Consider the following 16,611-nt stretch of genomic DNA (forward strand, 5'->3'; position numbering starts at 1 on the left):
GCTATATGAGGTATGAACCTGCCATTAGTGTGTAGGAAAATATGAAAGAAAAGTTTTGTGATGAGTATTTGTCACCATACTATCGAGCTAAGTATTTACCCCATCCTCATCCCATTTCATGTCCTCAGCGCACTTTTGAACAATCTATCAAGGAATTAGCTACCAAGGAATTAAAGGAATTGTCTATAAAGCTCTTGAAAAATGTTCAAGACAGGATTACTCAGATGAATCAAAAGAAGACTCAAACCGATTCAATTGGGAAACCAAAGATATTTGATCACAATGAACTTATTGCTGCCCCAATAGAAGACAACATTAATGATGATATCTTGGTCATGGAGAATCCTCTAGCAACACTAAAGCCTAATGTTGACATAGACGTACATGCCTCGACAAGTGTTGCTTTAATATGCATGCAGGGAAATGAATCTATTGAAGAGCAACAAGGTGAAGAGATGGTGTCTAAAGAGAGTATTATGTTAGAGGGTGCAAATGATGTGATATTGAAAACTAATGAATCTGCTTTTGATTAGCCTTCCATGGTGCATGAAGACAAACAGTTTGCTAAAGTGGAGAAAGTGGATAACATACTGCTTCCAATGATTCAAGATAAGATTATGTTGATTCCACACATTGATTTTGTTATTCCAGAAGAGTTTGTCATGGTGGAATTCAAGGTTTTTCTTTTCTCTATGCTCCCTAAGGTAATTCCAGACTTGAAGCAAGTGTTACTTGTTAGCATCCTAATCCTTCAACGATTGAGAACTCGAGGTCGATTTTTCTCCAACCAGAGGAGAATGATGCGAGATGCAAGAAGATTATTATTTAGTATTATTTATGTTTGCAAGTCAATTGTATTTTTATGTCTTAGGTCCTATTAGTTTATTGGATTTTTAGTATTTTAATTTAGAAATAAGGTTATTTTTGTAATAAGACAATTAGGGTTTCCTAACCAATTAGAACTAGGGTTTAGCAATCCTTTATAAGCAACTTATTGTACTCCTTGAGAGATAGTTGATATTTTGATGAATGAAAAAATGGCCGTTTGGTTTTTCTTTGGTCTGGTGTTGACTCCAAGTCTACTCTAGGTGCTGACTTCTAGTGATTTCCCCGTTTGGTGCTGACTCCAAGCAAGGCCTAGGTGCTGACTCCTAGGTCATATCCCTTTAATTTTATTGTTGTTTCAATTTTATTTTGGTTGTCTTGCGTCATAGTGACTTCATCAAGTGCAAATCCTTCAGCTTGCATTTGGCCAAATGCTCCCATAGCTTCCATACAAAAACCATTTTGAGACTACCCAAAAATCAACGAATTCCAATTCACTAAATTTCGGACAGGAATTCGATCAAAAATAGCCTTGGCCTCATTTACATCACCCTTCTTGCAGTACCCAGAAATCATCGAAGACCATGCAAAGAAATTCCGGTGTGGCATCTCCTCAAAAACTTCCCTTGCAGCCTCCATCTCCCCATTGCTGGTATACCCATCAACCATCACAGTCCAGGTAACCACATTCCTCAACTCATGAGGAACACTGTTGAACAATTTCCTTGCAATACAATATCTCCACCCTTTGCGAACCCATCAATCATTTCATTCCAAGTCACTGCATTTCTTATTGACATCTTTTCGAACAAAATTGATGCAGAATTCGTTTCTTTATTCCTCAAGTATTCACCAATCATGGCATTCCATGTTACAACATTTCTCTTAGGCAAATAATCAAACACTTTACGTAAATCAATGATATCACCACATTTAGCATACATACCAAGCAATGAGGTCCCAACAATTACATTGCAATCCACCCCGGTCTTTATCGTCTCGGCGTGCAAAGCTTTCCCAAAACCAAGGAAAGAAAGAGAAGCACAAGCCTTGAGAATTAAAGGGACTACACCCACATAGTCAAGTCCTATACGCCTAATATCATTGTACACAACAAGAGCTTCTCTAAGGGATCCTTGAGAGATGTGATTCCTTATGAGGAAACTCCAATTAGTGAGAATTGGTAGGGTACAATAATCAGAGCTTTGGTTAATTGTTTTTGGATTTTGATGTATGTACTGGGTTTGATGATAGTAGACTGGGCAGTTTGTAGTTTCTTTAGGATTTTGGGACAAAGTTACTCTCATTTTTGAAAGTTTCATTTATTTTCCACTTCAAATCCAATTGTTTATTTAGTTTTTGGAGGGAGCTTCTTATAACATGCAGCTCTCTCACCACATCATTTTTACAAACTCTCACCTCATTATAAAGTGTGTTTTTGGTGGGTTTTTTGTCATTGAATAAGAGATTTGGAGTTTGATCTTATCCTATACCAATAAAACTAATTGGTATCTTAATTTGATGATAAAGAACAACCATTAAGAGCACATGCCACCTCAAAATTATTTTTTTTTGACAAACTCTCACCTCATTATAAAGTGTGTTTTAGTGAGTTTTTTGTTATCAAATAAGAGATTTGGGTTCAATCTTACCCTACACCAATAAAAATCATTGCTATTTTGATCGACCATAAAAGGTTAAAAGAGGTTGTTTGGTTAGTTGGAGAGGCACCATTTTTTGTTTTCATTTTCAACTTTTGAGGGTCCCACCACTAAAAAACTGGTTTGGTTTTAACATTTGAATTCAGTTTTTATTTTCAGTATCTTAAAAGTTGGATTTGAATAAAAAAATGAATACAAATTTTCATTGTTTTTGTTTTCTAGGAATACAAATACAGTGGCATATTCGTAAATATTGTGAAAGCACAAAGTTAATTTTTATTTTTTTTAGTGATGTGATGTGAGTGAGAAATTTTTTTTTTTTTAAATAGAAAATAATGACCAAACACAAGTACAGTGTATTATATACCCAAATTATGTATTTAAAACAATTTACCAAACACTACCAAATGTAAAAATAAGTGCTTTTTTTATATTTAAATTCAGGATTTGAATATAAAATAAAGAAAATGAAAACCAGATACACCTATTTTTGAAACCAAATCGGTCCTAAGAGCATCTCCAATAATTTCTCCAAATTTTTGTACTATTTGGAGTGTGAACAGTTGTTTTTACCTTTTACCTACCTTTTTTTTTTTTTTTTTTTTAAATTCACTTTCAACAAATTCTCTATCCTTTCTCTATTTTATTTAAATATTATTTCTTCATTTTTTCTTTAATCTTTCTTTATTCTTTTTTTAATATTTTTTTAATATTATTTCTTTATTCATTCCCAACGGCTATATTTTTAAATCTCCCAACAATAATATTTTCAAAATTTATAATAGTCATATTTTCCAATAGGCTTTTTTTTTTTTTTTTTAATAGTCTCTCTCTCTCTCTCACACACACACATATATATATATATATATAAGGAAACCATCTTTATTGCTATAGTTCCTTGTATATGGGAAGCATGGAATTTGAACAAAAGAACAAAAGTTTTAATGCAATCAATTCAACCTTCTTAGCAAAGGCACCACCTGTTTCATTGTACTAATACAAAAGAAATTTCATATTTTAAAAACTAATGGGAATTAGCATTATAGCAATAATGGAAATTGGTACAAAGCTTTAGAACTAGTACAAAGCTAATGAGAATTATCAGTATAGCAGTAATGGCATTTTAAAAGCTTAAAAACTAGTACAAAGCTAATGGGAATTAGCAATAAGGTTGAACATCACCTTTGAGATCACATTATAGCAAAACAAAATAAATAGTGCAATAGGATCATATTGCAGCAAAACAAAAATGAGTGACCGAACATACATTCTTGGTTAGTAGGATCACATTGCAACAAAACAAAATTAAAGCGCTCTCTTAATCATATACAAAATAAGATCATTGATGATGATAATAGTCTAAGAACAAGACCTTCGCTTTTCAAGGATTTCCATTTGGCATTGACAAATATATTCTTGTTACACTGAAGACAACATTCTTACATCCATCATCATAATCTTTTTTTCTTCCTTCATCTGATTCATTCTCAATTTCTCAATTTTATTATCCTCCTTCAGCTTTTCCATTTTCAATTTTTCCATTTCATATTCCTCTTTCGATCTTTTCATATCCAGTTCCATTTTCATTCTTGCCATTTCAAGTTTTTTATCCCTAAGTTGAATTCGCGCCATCTCATGCTCATGGTCTGCAAGATGTTCTTTCTCAATACAAGTTATTTTCATCTCACTCATTTTTCTTCTTTCTTCCATCATGACATTCAATATGTCTTCCATATGTGAAGTCGTACCTTGTTTGTACTTTCGTTTCTTCAATCTTTCTTTTTCGGCCTTCACCCCTAGTGGTCTCTCCAAGTTTACAATTGGAACCTGTGGAATATCATTATCCTCTAAACTTATTGATTCTAGATTAGAAGATGAAGATGCCTCAAATCTCCTTCTTTTTTTTTGTTGCTGATTGTTAGCAATAACCAACCATTTTGGTGAGTGCTTTAACAAATTCCAACAATGTTCATATTAAAATTCGGTACCCTACAATACTTGATAGAGCTGTTTTGCTGCATTAACCTGAAAAATTAACAAATAGTTTATAGTTACTATCTTGAAACAGTGGAAAAAAATTAGCAAATTAACACAAATTTCTTTATAAGTTGTAACTTGTTTTCAACATCCATAAACTTCGATATAATAACATAAATGCCCTTCCCAAATTTTTTGAACTTTTCCCTCTATGAAGCAGCTAGAGCAACTGTCTTTTAAATGACCCATAAGCCTAAAAGGGCGGCTAGGAATGCTGAAACTCTTGCAGAACTGTAAAACTATCAGGGAATTGAAGCAACCCATCTTCAAATTCTCATGCATGGCCTCCATGAAAGCGATTTTGTGTTGCCTAAGCTTATCACTCTTGCCTCCGAACTGGTTTCCCTTGATTACGCGGTTCGCATATTTCGAAATTCTCAGTATCCCAATGTAATTTCCTACAATACTATGATTAAATGCTTTGTTGGAAGGACCCATCAAGGTGCATTGCGTGTTTATGATCAAATGAAGGCCTTGGCGATTTTGCCGAATAGTTTTACCTTCACTTTTCTTCTGAGGTGTTTTGAATCGTTTGAAGCTCTAGGAGATGGTAGAGTGATTCATGGTGATATTGTGAAGCTAGGATTTGGTTCAAGTGTTTTTGTTCAGAATACCCTTTTGGATTTCTATGCTAAATGCGGTGGGAATTTGGATTCTGCGTGTCGGGTGTTTGAGGAAATGCCTGAAAGAGACGTGGTGTCGTGGAATTCAATGATTTCTGGGTACATGGCGCATGGAGAGGTTGAATTTGCAATTGGGTTGTTTGATTTGATGCCTGAGATGAGTATGGTTTCGTGGAATTCTGTTGTTTCAGGGCTTTCTAAAGCTGGAAATATGGAATTGGCTCGCTCAGTCTTTGAGAGGATGCCAGAGAGAAATGAGGTTTCTTGGAATTCTATGATTTCTGGCTATGTAAGGTTGGGTGATATCAAGTCTGCACAGTATATTTTTGATCAGATGCCAAAGAGAACTGTAGTTTCTTGGACGGCTATGATTTCTGGGTGCACTATGATCGGTGATCTTGAATCTGCGAGGAACGTTTTTGATCAGATGCAATTTAAGAATGTTTTTTCTTGGAATGCTATGATTGCTGGTTATGTTCATAACCATGAGTTTGATCGAGCTTTTTATGTGTTTCATCAGATGTTAATAGATGGCAAGTGCAGGCCTGATCAGACAACTTTGCTCAGTGTACTTTCTGCGTGTTCTCACATGGGGTCTCTTGAACATGGGAAATGGATTGATTCTTATACCAAGAGAAACAATTTCGACGGCTCTCCCTCCTGTGGGTTTGATTTCCTTTGTATCAAATGACTGCCTGGGTGTGGCTTGTAATAGGCTTTGTCCTATTGGCTTGGCTCCTTGTTAGTTTCTTTTAATATACTTTCCTTTTTACCAAAAAAAGAGAAACAATTTCGACTTGTCTATTCCTTTAGGCAATGCTTTGATAGACATGTTTGCAAAATGTGGAGATATAGAAAATGCAAAGCAGTTTTTGATAAGATGGCTAAAACATGTGTAATTACATGGACTACGATGATTTTGGGTCTAGCAGTTAATGGTCAGTGTAAAGAAGCTCTAGCTCTCTTCGGTAGGATGCATGTAGAAGGTATTAAGCCAGATGATGTCATTTTTATTGCTGTTCTGTCTGCTTGCACTCATGGAGGGTTGGTGGAAGAAGGTGAAAGGGTATTTGACCAGATGGTGCACAAGTTTGGTATTGTACCCCGAATTGAGCATTATGGTTGCATGGTTGATCTTCTGGGTCGGGCAGGGAAGTTGGAGGAAGCAGTACGATTTATCAAAGGCATGCATTTAGAGCCAAATGCTGTCATTTGGGCCACTCTACTAGTTTCATGTAAGATTCATGGAAATGGGGACATGTTAGAGTCTGTAACCAGGAAAATTATGGAGCTGGAGCCTTCAAATCCTAACTATTTAACATTGATTTCAAATTTGAGTGCATCAATTGGACAGTGGAGAGATGCTTTAATCTCTCGGGTAGCAATGAGACAGCAAGGCATGGAAAAAGTTCCTGGTTGTAGCTCCATCCAAGTAGGGGATAAGGTCAATGAATTTCTTGCCAGAGATACAAGTCATGAGGAAAGAAAGGAAATCTATTGGGCTTTATCATGTTTAAATGGACACTTGAAAGCAGTATGTGATGGATCATGAAAAACTCCCATGGTTCATTGCCCTAATAACATGTGCCTCCTGAGATGCTATGAGGAAGTTGAGTATTTAAATTACACGTCTTGGGAAAAATTCATCATTTCTTTATTCTGTTCCTGGAGCAAAGTTTATTCAAAAAGCAGGGTCCTAATTACTTCCAAGAAAAACCTCTCTTTTATGACACAAAATGAGAAGGTACGAGAGGTTTTTGGTACATGAAATTTTGGAGGTTGAATTGAAAAACCCAGATTAAATGTCACCCAACTTGTAGAATCAGGCAAGAGAAAACTGTGGGCAGGCATAAACTTGCAAAATCAAGGTTATGGTGGCATGGTGAAGAAGTATGGCCAGGGGAAGAATAAGTGTTAACCCTGACCCTTATATCATCTAAGAGATGGAATGATTTGTTACAGTGGTGGCTTCCTTCTGGCCCCTCATTGAAAATGGATATCAAACCAGAGTTGGAGTTCATTGTCTTGAATGAGATACATCAAAGCATTGGGCCATCCTAGTAAAATTCAAACATTTCCATGATTTTGAAGGTGAGAAATTCAGCCTGTAGAGTTGATACTACAAAAGGAAACTGTAATTGGTGATGAAGGTATAAAGGAGAGTTTATACTTAATGGCTGGCTGCTCTAACGCTTGCAGCTTGCAAGGGGCTCCTTTCATGCCTGAAGATAACTGCAGTGAGTTAATGTGTAATTTTTGCAACTAAACATGTTAGTTTTAAACTTTCAAAATACCGACACAAACTTATCATTGATCCACACCATACACTAAATAATGTTTTAATTTAATTTATTTGAATAGCTTTCTTATCTTCCCCTCCTTCTCTTCCAAAGAAGAAAACAAGAAGGAAGCTTTCTCAAATAGTAATAGTTTATAGATTACTTGTGAAGACTCATTATGTTTTTTTTTTTTTTTTTGTGGGGGGGGGGGGGGTGGGGGGCTGGTGTTGTCTGGCTTGTTTCAACCATAAATTTTGCCAGTCAACATCCTTAAGTCTAGATTAATTTGTATTGTCCACCTCGTCATCAAAATCTAATGATAAAATCAACAAATTGGTCAATTAATTGGAGTGGATATTACAAACTAATGACAACTAGGATGTTAATTTTAGAGATATAACAACTATTATATTAATTTTGAAACTAATTTTAGATGGTAGGATGGGCATTACAAAGTAATCTTGTTCAGTAAAATTGAAAATTAATTTTTACACTCACAAGAGCTGTGACTTTACAAATGGCAATAAAAATTATTATGGCCTGGACGACTCATTAAACCTAAAAGAATCCTACTAGTTGGTGCTAATTCTGGCTGAAGAACCATAAGCCCACATTCAATGTACTTACACAATCTAAAGGCTAAAAGCCACCTCAAGTCTCATCCTGTTTCTGGAAATCATTACCTCTGTTCTCTTAAGGATATCACAACTTTCCCAGTTGTGAATTCTGCATCTTGTCCTCCCCCCCAACCCCCCTTTTTTTTTTTTTTTTTTTTTTTTTTTCAGTTTTAACATCAAAAAACAGTACTCATCCATTTAAAAATGGTTTATTGATTACCGATCACAATTACAAAGCTGCAATGACTCTGCTTCAGATTCCAACTAAAAAACAGGAACAGTGAGATGCTTTTCTAACTTTTAGTTTTGGGTGCCCGTTTCCATTTTGATGCTTTTGAATTATAATTTCTAATTCATTCTAACCTTATTCATTGTGAGTGTTGAAACCAAAATAGTAGTCATATGACACCACTGTTCAACCAAAATTTCTTTTTTTCTTAGAAATAATAGTCTAGATTCTTGACAGACCAACAATGCTTGTCCATATATTATGCTCTGAATCAGGTTTTGCTGTAAAGGGTAAAAAGACATAAAATTCAATAAGTGTTCTTAGAAGGGCACATGGAAAAAATTAACAGTTTTTGGAAACTTTCGGTGGGATATAATGATTAGTTTGTCATGATCTGGCCTAGATGTGTATTATCAGTAGCTCCTCTGCATACTGTAACTGATGCTAAAAGATACTAAATATTATCCTTGAACAGAACATAATGATGCACTTGTAGAGGAAGTTTTACTTTAAGGTAACAGTACATAATGTTTTTGAGTGCAGAGATATTATATTAGATGTACAGCCACACATGCCGAAATTGTGGACAAAAGGAAGAACATGCACAAACAGATTGAGTTTGTTCAACGTCTTTCTGATGTCATTTCCCTTTAGTAACTAGAGGGTAACATACCAGCTCAGACCAAAGGGGTATATAAAAACTGTGGGTAGTATGTATTTCTTTGCATGAAAACCAATTTTTGCTGAAAATTAGGATTTGTTGCACCTACTAAAAATATTCCGTTCCTGGAATAAAGCAAAATTGTGATCACCTTGTCTAATTTTTCTTTGCAAGTTATTAATAATTATCCAAGGCACTGGTCGTTTCAATCCTCCTTTTTCTTTGCAAGTTCAAATCAATAAACCAAAGTATCAAACCCAGGGCATAATTGTGAAAATGCTGCATATATATTGTGACAACAAATTGACAGGCATGAATCTAGAGAATGAAGATTAACATAGACAAAATGCTTTTGAAGTCTGCTTACTTCGGCTATGATAAAGACTTTAGAGAGAGAAAGAGATGGTTACTTGTATATGATGTGATGCTCTTCTGATTACTTGTATTTGATGCCCATAAAGCAATATGTTTAACCAAACTATGTTACGGAATTTATTGAAAACATGACTTGGGAAAGGATTCCATATATGATGTAACACCTTTTTTAACCTTCCATTCCTTTTTATTATTATGGTCATTTTCATATACAAGACAAGAGGTGCCAGATAGCAGGAGGGTCTAACAATGTGAACCTCCAAAACTTTGAACGTGGCAAAAGAAAAGCTAGTTTTGGTAGGGGATGCTGGATAAAATCACTTTTGATGATAATGCAAGTGCCAAAAAGGTTGCAAAAGTTTATGCTGGCAAAGGTTGGCAATCTTGTCTCAAAGTTCTTAAACTTGTAAATTATATTTTATTGTTAATACTTAATAAAAGTAGTACATACCAAGCAATGAGGTCCCAACAATCACATTGCAATCCACCCCGGTCTTTATCGTCTCGGTGTGCAAAGCTTTCCCAAAACCAAGGAAAGAAAGAGAAGCACAAGCCTTGAGAATTAAAGGGACTACACCCACATAGTCAAGTCCTATACGCCTAATATCATTGTACACAACAAGAGCTTCTCTAAGTGATCCTTGAGAGATGTGATTCCTTATGAGGTAACTCCAATTAGTGAGAATTCGTAGGGTACAATAATCAGAGCTTTGGTTAATTTTTTTTGGATTTTGATGTATGTACTGGGTTTGTGTTTGATGATAGTAGACTGGGCAGTTTGTAGTTTCTTTAGGATTTTGGGACAAAGTTACCCTCATTTTTTAAAGTTTCATTTATTTTCCACTTCAAATCCAACTGTTTATTTAGTTTTTGGAGGGAGCTCCTTATAGCATGCAGCTCTCTCACCTCATCATTTTTACAAACTCTCACCACTTTATAAGTGTGTTTTTGCTGGGTTTTTTGTTATTAAACAAGAGATTTGGGGTTCGATCTTACCCTATACCAATAAAACTAATTGATGGCTTGATCTGATGATAAAGAGCAACCATTAAAATCAGGCGCCACCTTTTTTTTTTTTTTTGGACAAACTCTCACCTCATTATAAAGTGTGTTTTGGTGAGTTTTTTGTTATCGAATAAGAGATCTGAATTTGATCTTACCCTACACCAATAAAAATAATTGCTGTTTTGATCAACCATAAAAGGTTAAAAGGGGTTGTTTGGTTAGTTGAAGAGGCACCATTTTTTGTTTTCATTTTCAATTTTTAGCGGGTCCCACCACTAAAAAACTAATTTGGTTTTAGCATTTGAATTTAGTTTTCATTTTCAGTATCCTAAAAGTTCGATTTGAATAAAAAAAATGAATACAACTTTTCATCGTTTTTTTTTTCCTATGAATACAAATATAGTGGCATATTCGTAAATATTGTGAAAGCACAAAGTTACTTTTATTTTTTTTAGTGATATGATGCAAGTGAGAAAATTTACTTTTTTTTTTAAAAGAAAATAATGATCAAACACATGTATGATGTATTATATACCCAAATTATATATTTAAAATAACTTACTAAACACTACTAAATGTAAAAATAAGTGCTTTTATATATATATATATATATATATATATATATATATATTTAAATTCAGGATTTGAATATAGAATAAAGAAACTGAAAACTAGATACACCTATTTTTGAAACCAAATCGGTCTTAAGAGCATCTCTAGCAATTTTTCTAAATTTTTGTACTGTTTGAAGTATAAACAGTTGTTTTTACCTTTTACTTACATTTTTTTTTTTAAATATACTTCCAACATATTCTCTATCCTTTCTCAATCTCATTTAAATATTATTTCTTCATTCTTTCTTTATTCTTTTTTTAATATTTTCCTTATTTCTCTATTCATTCCTAACGGCTATATTTTTTAAATTCCCAACAGCTATATTTTTAAATCTCCCAACAATAATATTTTCAAAATTTATAATAGTCATATTTTCCAACAGGCTATTTTTTTTTTTAGAGTCTCTCTCTCTCTCTCACACACACACATATATATATATTAGGAAACCATCTTTATTGCTATAGTTCCCTATATATGGGAAGTATGGAATCTGAACAAAAGAACAAAAGCTTTAATGCAATCAGTTCAACCTTCTTAGCAAGGGCACCACCTGTTTCATTGTACTAATACAAAAAGAAATTTGACATTTTAAATGGGAATTAGCAATATAGCAATAATGGAAATTGGTACAAAGCTTTAGAACTAGTACAAAGCTAATGAGAATTAGCAGTATAGCAGTAATGGCATTTTAAAACCTTAAAAACTAGTACAAAGCTAATGGGAATTAGCAATAAGGTTGAACATCACCTTGGATATACATATATGGTTCAATAGGATCACATTGTAGCAAAACAAAATGAATAGTGCAACAAGGTCATATTGCAACAAAACAAAAATGAGTGACCCAATATACATTCTTAGTTAGTAGGATCACATTGCAACAAAACAAGATTAAAGTGCTCTCTTAATCATATACAAAATAAGAGCATTGATGATGATGATAGTCTAAGAATGAGACCTTCACTTTTCAAGGATTTCTATGTGGCATTGATGAATATTCTTGCTGCACTGAAGACAACATACTTACATCCATCATCATAATATTTTTTTCTTCCTTCATCTGATTCATTCTCAATTTCTCCATTTTATTGTCCTCCTTCAACTTTTCCATTTTTAATTTTTCCATTTCATATTCCTCTTTTGATCTTTTTATATCTAGTTCCATTTTCATTCTTGCCAAATCAAGTTTTTTTTATCCTTAAGTTGAATTCGCACCATCTAATGCTCATGGCCTACAAGATGTCCTTTCTCAATACAAGCTATTTTCATCTCACTCATTTTTCTTCTTTCTTCCATCATGACATTCAATATTTCTTCCATATGTGAAGTCGTAACTTGTTTGCACTTTGATTTCTTCAATCTTTCTTTTTCGGCCTACACCCTTTTAGTGGTCTCTCCAAGTTTACAATTAGAACCAGTGGAATATCATCATCCTCTAAACTTATTGATTCTAGATTAGAAGATGAAGATGTCTCAAATCTCGTTCTTTTTTTTGGTTTCTGATTGTTAACAATAACCAACCATTTTGGTGAGCGCTTTAACAAATTCCAACAACGTTCATATTGAAATTTGGTACCCTGCAATACTTGATAGAGCTGTTTTGCCACATTAAGCTAAAAAATTAACAAATAGTTTATAATTACTATCTTGAATCAGTTGGAACAAATTAGCAAATTAACACAAATTTTTTTATAAGATGCACATTGTCTTCAACAGCCATAAACTTCGAAATAATAACATAAATGCCCTTCCCAGAGTTTTTGAACTCTTCCCTCCATGAAGCAGCTAGAGCAACTGTCTTTTGAATGATCCATAAGCCTAAAAGGCGGCTAAGAATGCTGAAACTCTTGCAGAACTGTAAAACTATCAGGGAATTGAAGCAAACCCATCTTCAAATTCTCATGCATGGCCTCCATGAAAGCGATTTTGTGTTGCCTAAGCTTATCACTCTTGCCTCCGAACTCGTTTCCCTTGATTACGCGGTTCGCATATTTCGAAATTCTCAGTATCCCAATGTAATTTCCTACAATACTATGATTAAATGCTTTGTTGGAAAGACCCATCAAGGTGCATTGCGTGTTTATGATCAAATGAAGGCCTTGGCGATTTTGCCGAATAGTTTTACCTTCACTTTTCTTCTGAGGTGTTTTGAATCGTTTGAAGCTCTAGGAGATGGTAGAGTGATTCATGGTGATATTGTGAAGCTAGGATTTGGTTCAAGTGTTTTTGTTCAGAATACCCTTTTGGATTTCTATGCTAAATGCGGTGGGAATTTGGATTCTGCGTGTCGGGTGTTTGAGGAAATGCCTGAAAGAGACGTGGTGTCGTGGAATTCAATGATTTCTGGGTACTTGGCGCATGGAGAGGTTGAATTTGCAATTGGGTTGTTTGATTTGATGCCTGAGAGGAGTATGGTTTCGTGGAATTCTGTTGTTTCAGGGCTTTCTAAAGCTGGAAATATGGAATTGGCTCGCTCGGTCTTTGAGAGGATGCCAGAGAGAAATGAGGTTTCTTGGAATTCTATGATTTCTGGCTATGTAAGCTTGGGTGATATCGAGTCTGCACAGTGTATTTTTGATCAGATGCCAAAGAGAACTGTAGTTTCTTGGACGGCTATGATTTCTGGGTACACTATGATCGGTGATCTTGAATCTGCGAGGAACGTTTTTGATCAGATGCCATTTAAGAACGTTGTCTCTTGGAATGCTATGATTGCTGGTTATGTTCATAACCATGAGTTTGATCGAGCTCTTTATGTGTTTCATCAGATGTTAATAGATGGCAAGTGCAGGCCTGATCAGACAACTTTGCTCAGTGTACTTTCTGCGTGTTCTCACATGGGGTCTCTTGAACATGGGAAATGGATTGATTCTTATACCAAGAGAAACAATTTTGACTTGTCTATTCCTTTAGGCAATGCTTTGATAGACATGTTTGCAAAATGTGGAGATATAGAAAATGCAAAAGCAGTTTTTGATAAGATGGCTAAAACATGTGTAATTACATGGACTACGATGATTTTGGGTCTAGCTGTTAATGGTCAGTGTAAAGAAGCTCTAGCTCTCTTTGGTAGGATGCATGTAGAAGGTATTAAGCCAGATGATGTCATTTTTATTGCTGTTCTGTCTGCTTGCACTCATGGAGGGTTGGTGGAGGAAGGTGAAAGGGTATTTGACCAGATGGTGCACAAGTTTGGTATTGTCCCCCGAATTGAGCATTATGGTTGCATGGTTGATCTTCTGGGTCGAGCAGGGAAGTTGGAAGAAGCAGTACGATTTATCAAAGGCATGCATTTAGAGCCAAATGCTGTCATTTGGGCCACTCTACTAGGTTCATGTAAGATTCATGGAAATGGGGACATGTTAGAGTCTGTAACCAGGAAAATTATGGAGCTGGAGCCTTCAAATCCTAACTATTTAACACTGATTTCTAATTTGAGTGCATCAATTGGACAGTGGAGAGATGCTTTAATCTCTCGGGTAGCAATGAGACAGCAAGGCATGGAAAAAGTTCCTGGTTGTAGCTCCATCCAAGTAGGGGATAAGGTCCATGAATTTCTTGCCAGAGATACAAGTCATGAGGAAAGAAAGGAAATCTATTGGGCTTTATCATGTTTAAATGGACACTTGAAAGCAGTATGTGATGGATCATGAAAAACCCCCATGGTTCATTGCCCTAATAACATACGCCTCCTGAGATGCTATGAGGAAGTTGAGTATTTAAATTACACGTCTTGGGAAAAATTCATTATTTCTTTATTCTGTTCCTGGAGCAACGTTTATTCAAAAAGCAGGGTCCTAATTACTTCCAAGAAAAACCTCTCTTTTATGACACAAAATGAGAAGGTATGAGAGGTTTTTGGTACATGAAATTTTGGAGGTTGAATTGAAAAACCCAGATTAAATGTCACCCAACTGGTAGAATCAGGCAAGAGAAAAACTGTGGGCAGGCATGAACTTGCAAAATCAAGGTTATGGTGGCATGGTGAAGAAGTATGGCCAGGGGAAGAATAAGTGTTAAGCCTGACCCTTATATCATCTAAGAGATGGAATGATTTGTTGCAGTGGTGGCTTCCTTCTGGCCCCTCATTGAAAATGGATAACAGACCAGAGTTGGAGTTCATTGTCTAGAATGAGATACATCAAAGCATTGGGCCATCCTAGTAAAATTCAAACATTTCCATGGTCTTGAAGGTGAGAAATTCAACCTGTAGAGTTGATACTACAAAAGGAAACAATCATTAAAAATTTGGATGTCACTGTAATTGGTGATGAAGGTATAAAGGAGAGTTTATACTTAATGGCTGGCTGCTCTAATGCTTGCAGCTTGCAAGGGGCTCCTTTCATGCCTGAAGATAACTTCAGTGAGTTAATGTGTAATTTTTGCAACTAAACATGTTAGTTTCAAACTTTCAATATACCAACACAAACTTGTTATCATTGATCCACACTATACACTAAATAATGTTTTAATTTAATTTATTTGAATAGCTTTCTTATCTTCCCCTCCTTCTCTTCCAAAGAAGAAAACAAGAAGGAAGCTTTCTCACATAGTAATAGTGTAAAGATTACTTGTAAAGACTCATTAAGTTTTATTGTGGGGGGGGGGGGGGGGGGTGTTGTCTATCTTGTTTCAACCATAAATTTGCCAGTCAACATCCTTAAGTCTAGATTAATTTGTATTCTCCACCTCATCATCGAAATCTAATGATAAAATCAACAAATTGGTCAATTAATTGGAGTGGATATTACAAATTAATGACAACTAGGATGTTAATTTTAGAGATATAACAAGTATTATATTAATTTTGAAACTAATTTTAGATGGTAGGATGGGCATTACAAAGTAATCTTGTTCAGTAAAATTGAAACTTAATTTTAACACTCACAAGAGCTGTGACTTTACAAATGGCAATAAAAATTATTATGGCCTGGACGACTCATTAAACCTAAAAGTATCCTATGCAACAGGTGGAACTGAACCTACTAGTTGGTGCTAATTCTGGCTGAAGAACCATAAGCCCACATTGAATGTACTTACACAATCTAAAGGCCTCAACTCTCATCCTGTTTCTGGAAATCATTACCTCTGTTCTCTTAAGGATATCACAACCTTCCCAGTTGTGAATTCTGCATCTTGTCCCCACCCCCCTTTTTTTTTTTCAGTTTTAACATCAAAAAACAGTACTCATCCATTTAAAAATGGTTTATTGATTACCGATCACAATTACAAAGCTGCCATGACTCTGCTTCAGATTCCAACTAAAAAACAGGAACAGTGAGATGCTTTTCTAACTTTTAGTTTTGGGTGCCCGTTTCCATTTTGATGCTTTTGAATTATAATTTCTAATTCATTCTAACCTTATTCATTGTGAGTGTTGAAACCAAAATAGTAGTCATATGACACCACTGTTCAACCAAAATTTCTTTTTTTCTTAGAAATAATAGTCTAGATTCTTGACAGACCAACAATGCTTGTCCATATATTATGTTCTGAATCAGGTTTTTGCTGTAAAGGGTAAAAAGACATAAAATTCAATAGGTGTTATTAGAAGGGCACATGGAAAAAATTAACAGTCTTTGGAAAATTATGGTGGTATATAATGATAAGTTTGTCATGTTCTGGCCTAGATGTGTATTATCAGTAGCTCCTCTGCATACTGTAACTGATGCTAAAAGATACTA

General features: G+C 34.9%; 2 protein-coding genes and 1 pseudogene across 2 annotated transcripts; 2 read left to right on the plus strand and 1 right to left on the minus strand.

The window, feature by feature from the left end:
* Positions 1 to 1,293: 1,293 nt before the first annotated feature.
* Positions 1,294 to 2,132, minus strand: LOC115961529 (pentatricopeptide repeat-containing protein At3g21470-like). Its single transcript, XM_031080501.1, has 2 exons — positions 1,582 to 2,132; positions 1,294 to 1,534 (listed from the first exon to the last, which is right to left on the minus strand). Exons 1-2 carry the CDS (start codon positions 2,130 to 2,132, stop codon positions 1,294 to 1,296), a joined length of 792 nt encoding a protein of 263 aa, XP_030936361.1.
* A 2,602-nt stretch (positions 2,133 to 4,734) lies between these two features.
* LOC115959565 lies at positions 4,735 to 7,452 on the plus strand (annotated as a pseudogene).
* A 5,232-nt stretch (positions 7,453 to 12,684) lies between these two features.
* On the plus strand, positions 12,685 to 15,362 carry LOC115960679 (pentatricopeptide repeat-containing protein At2g29760, chloroplastic-like). Its single transcript, XM_031079644.1, has one exon. It carries the CDS (start codon positions 12,733 to 12,735, stop codon positions 14,578 to 14,580), a length of 1,848 nt encoding a protein of 615 aa, XP_030935504.1. The 5' UTR covers positions 12,685 to 12,732; the 3' UTR covers positions 14,581 to 15,362.
* Positions 15,363 to 16,611: the final 1,249 nt, after the last annotated feature.

Source organism: Quercus lobata, chromosome 9 (assembly GCF_001633185.2).
Source record: "Quercus lobata isolate SW786 chromosome 9, ValleyOak3.0 Primary Assembly, whole genome shotgun sequence".
Lineage (NCBI taxonomy): Eukaryota > Viridiplantae > Streptophyta > Magnoliopsida > Fagales > Fagaceae > Quercus > Quercus lobata.